At 35.3% G+C, this 5,423-nt stretch overlaps 1 protein-coding gene across 1 annotated transcript in view; it reads left to right on the forward strand.

Moving 5' to 3' along the window:
• The window catches only part of LOC132185529 (disease resistance protein RPV1-like), a 6,977-nt gene extending 1,574 nt beyond the window's left edge, over positions 1-5,403 (forward strand). Inside the window, exons 3-7 of the mRNA XM_059599292.1 lie at positions 186-458; positions 553-2,349; positions 2,452-3,267; positions 4,599-4,663; positions 4,784-5,403. Coding sequence (XP_059455275.1) covers positions 186-458; positions 553-2,349; positions 2,452-2,925 — 2,544 coding nt within the window. The 3' untranslated portion in view covers positions 2,926-3,267; positions 4,599-4,663; positions 4,784-5,403. The remainder of the gene's footprint in view (positions 1-185; positions 459-552; positions 2,350-2,451; positions 3,268-4,598; positions 4,664-4,783) is intronic.
• The last annotated feature ends 20 nt before the right edge of the window (positions 5,404-5,423 follow it).

The following is a 5,423-nucleotide window of genomic DNA, read 5'->3' on the forward strand; positions in this document are numbered from 1 at the left end:
AAGACAAACTAGATGGATTATAAGCATCTTTCTTTTTACAAAGCAATAAATGCATATATCTATATACTTATAAAAATAGAAATAAATTTTTTCATGACTAAAATTGTAGTTCTAGTAGTGTTAAAATATGGAGAACTTTATGTTATGATTTTGCGTATACACTTAACTATACATTTTCTTGTTAGGGAACAAACAAAGTTGAGGGCATATTGATAGATTTGCCTAATTCAGACTTGATACACTTGAGTCCCAAAGCCTTTAAGAAGATGACAAGGCTCAGGCTATTTATAAGTCGTAATGCACGTCTTTCTGAAGAGCCTAATTTTCTCTCTAATAAATTAAGAGTAATAGATTGGGCTGAATATTCTGGAGAATCTTTTCCATCCAATTTTTGTGGAAAGTACCTTGTGATTTTAAGAATGGCTCATAGTCGTATCAAGATATTGGACAGAGTTCAGGTAAAATTTTTATTTTAATATTTGTATTTTTAAATTTTGTTGTAAACTTCTTTCAAAGTTCAAACTAATTTATTTCATTTTTTTTTCTTGACAGCAATTCCAAAACTTGACAACTATGGATTTCCATAATTGTGAATTCCTTGAAAAAATTCCTGATGTTTCAAGAATCCCAAATTTAGAGTTGTTGAAACTTGATGATTGCAAAAATCTAGTTGAAGTTCATTGTTCTGTTGGATTCCTTGAAAAGCTCAACGAGCTGATCATTCGATCTTGCTCTAATCTTAGAAGTTTCCCGAAAAGCTTCAAGTCGAGATCTCTAGAGAAAATCGATTTTTGGAAATTTTCAATGCTTAAGAACTTTCCTGAAATGGAATGTGTAGAGGATATTTACTGTTGTGATTCCTTAAGGGCACTTGATTGGGGCTCCACGTTCACGTTGTACCATTTAGATCTATCGGGGAGTGGTATTGTTACCCTTTCTCGATGTATCGAAAGTTTTGTTGGAATGAAGTTCCTTTCTTTGGTTGGATGCGAGCAACTTCGAGAAATTCTAGGACTTCCACCAAATGTAGAAGAAGTAAGTGCTAGTAGGTGCGTGTCGTTGGAAATATTTTTAGAAGGAAGTAGAAAATCTCTATTGTTTAATACGGAGGATCCACCAGAGCATATGGGGGTTGGAACAGAAATTCCAGCACAACAATCATTGAGAAAGATAGATTTATCGTATAGCGGTATTGTTAGCCTGCCTATATGGTTCAACAAATTTGTCAAATTGGAGCAGCTTCACTTGAGTTTTTGCAAGCAACTTCGAAAAATTCTAGTACTCCCACCAAATGTAAGAAAAGTGTATGCTCCAGGTTGCTCATCATTGGAAGTATTTTTAGGAGAAGCTGGAAGATCTCAATTGTTTAATACATTTGTCCCACCAAATCTTTTGTGGAATGGAACAGCATCTTCGGCACTGCAACCATTGGAACAAAAGTTTCAACTTGAATGCTCTTTCAATAGTTTGAAACGTCTAGAGCTAAGCGGTAGCGCTATTGTTAGCCTTCCTATATGGTTCAACAAATTTGTCAAATTGGGGGAGCTTAACTTGAGTAATTGCAAGCAACTTCGAAAAATTCTAGTACTCCCACCAAATGTAAGAGAAGTGTATGCTCCAGGTTGCTCATCATTGGAAGTATTTTTAGGAGAAGCTGGAAGATCTCAATTGTTTAATACAGTTGTCCCACCAAATCTTTTGTGGAATGGAACAGCATCTTCGGCACTGCAACCATTGGAACAAAAGTTTCAACTTGAATGCTCTTTCAATAGTTTGAAACGTCTAGAGCTAAGCGGTAGCGCTATTGTTAGCCTTCCTATATGGTTCAACAAATTTGTCAAATTGGGGGAGCTTAACTTGAGTAATTGCAAGCAACTTCGAAAAATTCTAGTACTCCCACCAAATGTAAGAGAAGTGTATGCTCCAGGTTGCTCATCATTGGAAGTATTTTTAGGAGAAGCTGGAAGATCTCAATTGTTTAATACAGTTGTCCCACCAAATCTTTTGTGGAATGGAACAGCATCTTCGGCACTGCAACCATTGGAACAAAAGTTTCAACTTGAATGCTCTTTCAATAGTTTGGAACGTCTAGATCTAAGCAGAAGCGCTATTGTTAGCCTTCCTATATGGTTCAACAAATTTGTCAAATTGGAGAAGCTTCGCTTGAAATATTGCAAGCAACTTCAAGAAGTTCCAGAGCTTCCACGAAATATAAGATCTGTAGATTTGGGTGGATGCACGTCATTGGAAAGATTTCCATTTAATAACTTCCCAAAGCTATGGTGGATGGACTTCTCCTATTGCCCTGAACAAATAGGGAATGCTGTACACAATCATTTATTCAGTGAGGTATCTCTCTCTCCCTCTCTCTCTCTCATATATATGTACATGTTAGTGCTTGTCTTGATTTGTAGGCTGTATCACTTAAAATTTGTCATATCCGTGTAACAGGGACATCCTAAGGTCGGTGGTTTTAAGTGTATATATCCGGGAAATAGGATTCCAGATTGCTTCAGCTATTATAAAGAGGTTTCAAATACTAATTTGTGTGAAATAGATACCGGGCCTCTACATTTTGATTCAAAGAATACAATATTTGCTTTCTCTGCTGTTATTGGAAGGAGGGATCATGGAAAGCATCAATCTACTTTTTATATTCAGTTTGAAGTCTTCAATAATGGTCAGGAAAATCGTTCTAATCGCGCTATTATGAAACGTCAGACCACCAGGCCAGATCATGTAATTTTAATTTACAAATCATACCATTCTCAGCTAACGACGAATAATCTTCGAGTTAAATTTGGAATCTATCATCGTCCACCGTTAGTGTTCTTTAAAAGCTGTGCATTCCATATAATAGAACAAGGGTATGATGATGATGATGATGATTATGAAAGCGACTGGAATCCAATAGAACAGAGATAGGATGATGATGATGATGATGATGAACGGCACAATTTACATTTCTGTTCTAAGAGACGCCGTAATGACGATGATGAAGAAGATGGTGATGGTACCCACAACAACAGAGGCATTCTTCGCTCCAGAAAATTGTATAGCTGCCAAGATCTGAGAATGAAATTAAATGCTTCTCAACACCCTTGTGGTGGACTCTACCAACATGGAAAACGCATCCTTCATTGTGTCAAGCCCATAATTACAGGCACCAACTTGTGTACTCTCACTTTCGCTGAGGAATTTCAGATGCCTCTTGGTGAATCGCAATTACATCAATCAAATCACCCCCAGAACTTGGGTTATAATAATGTAAGTGCTTCACTTATTACAAGTGAATTTTTGGCTCTACACAAAATATTGATTCTTAGCCATGTTGGTTTCACAACCTGGCTCATCCACTAGAGCATTTTTATTACCCTTTGAAATTAATATTGCTTTATTTGAGGGACTAGTTCCTGCTTTTATAGTATTTTGCTTTATTATTTTTATGGCATATTCAGGATTTCATTTTGCTTTGGGTTTGTGCATTATGCAAGATTTGCGTCATGCTGGCAAGCTGTTAACATGCTGCAAATTTCATGTTAGTGGTGTTACTCTCCATAGCCTCTCTTAATAATTCTTTTTTGTAAAGTTTTGAAGGTAAAACTTTCCATGCGATTGTAATTGAATTTTGTGGCAAAAAACTGACTTGCAATTTTTAGTAAATGTTTAGCAACTCTAAATCCCATGCTCATACTTTCTTTCTGTCATGTAGTAAGCCACCTTAATGAGACTCAAATTACAATTAGTAATGGCTACTTCTCTATTTTCTTGTTTTATTTGTGTTAGTATTATGCAATTTTGTAAGATTGGTATTGACACAGTTCAAAGATTTGGTCATTCATGCAATTTTGCTTGATCACTTCTTGGATGAAAATTTAGTTTTTGAAGCCTTATAGCTTAGGGATAAAGTTTAGATGAACATAAACTTTGCTAAAATTTTTCTTTTTCTTCAAGGTTTAGTTAAATTTTTCACATATTTGCTTTTTTCTGTCTTTCTTTCATTATTTTTCTCCATTTTTTCTTAAGATCACACAACAACACGGAAGAGAAAATCAGTTCTTCTGACATAAAAGCTTGAACTAATTGATAAAGGGTCCTAGTATCTATTGGTGTGTCTTTCTTTTTTTTTGTTTCTTTTTGATTGGAGAGTACATACATGATGAAATTTTGGTATCATGTCTCACTTTGTATCCTATTCTTACTGGGAAAGGAGGTGCTATTCATTTGAATCATGATCTTCATGTTGCTACACGACCTTGGAGATTACCACAGCTCTATTTTCATTGTCCATAGATTCTACTCTTAACAGTTTGAGTTTTTTCATCTTAAAAATGAAGAAACGGTTGAATACTTCTTTTCTTCGAGGAAGGGTGCTCTGCTCTGTGAATATTTTCTCTTGTTTTAGTGATAGCTTACTTGACTATGACTGAACTCACCCTGGTGCTCCATTAAGTTCATGAATCTAATGCACTCAGCAGAAAAATCTCATAGACAAGTCCAAGAGTGTTGTGAAAACAACCAAAACTTAACAATTTAGAATTAGCAGGTTTTATATTCATTTTTAGAGGGAAAATTTTGTTTATTCTGTCATTTTGCAGGATATAATGGATCCTTGACTCAGTTGGATGATCATTATAATCTTCATGTGGATGGTTCTCATACGGTATGTCCTGATCCAAAGACTTTGTGGAAATTTCTAATGAATCTGATGTATATCCTGCAAATGTTTACCTACAAATGTGGCATTACTAATTGAAATTGGTGACTGTTACATTCTTCATAGGATGGTGCTCGAGGGTTCACTGGTCTATTGCCTGCCTAGCTATAACTCATCTGCTTCTGGGACACTTGTGGGTGCTGACGGGCAGTGTGCCGGCCAACAACAATATTTTCCTTCCTCAGGATATGTTCAGCAACATGTCTCCTGTGGATCAGAAGCTTTTTCTATTCATTTTTAGAGGGAAAATTTTGTTTACTCTGTCTCCTTTGGATCAATCTTTTGTGTCAGAGGTTGGACTATTTTTTCCAAGTAAAATGGCTTAAACTCTATGAAAATATTTGGCAACACTGCTAATAAATTTTCAAAGTCTATTCCTCGTACAACACCAATCAAAACACTGAACAAGGTACTTCATTTTTTGTTAGCTAAATCACATGTTTTCTCATTTTCATGTGGTAAAACCATGGTACAAAGTACAATTAAATTGGATTTTAGCTTGATGCTTTTTCTTAATTTTAATTTCATTGGAGACTTATTTGCTAAAGAGCTGGATAGATGAGTATGATAGTATGGTCATGCTGCTGTCGATGCTTGGACTAGATAGAAGATAAAAAGCTAAGAAGGGTAAATAATTTTTTTAATAGAAATAGCTGATGTTAATAGTCATTGGTTGGGGATTATTTATTTATTTTTTTGAAGAAAA

Source organism: Corylus avellana, chromosome ca6 (genome assembly GCF_901000735.1).
Source record: "Corylus avellana chromosome ca6, CavTom2PMs-1.0".
NCBI classification, from domain to species: Eukaryota; Viridiplantae; Streptophyta; class Magnoliopsida; order Fagales; family Betulaceae; genus Corylus; species Corylus avellana.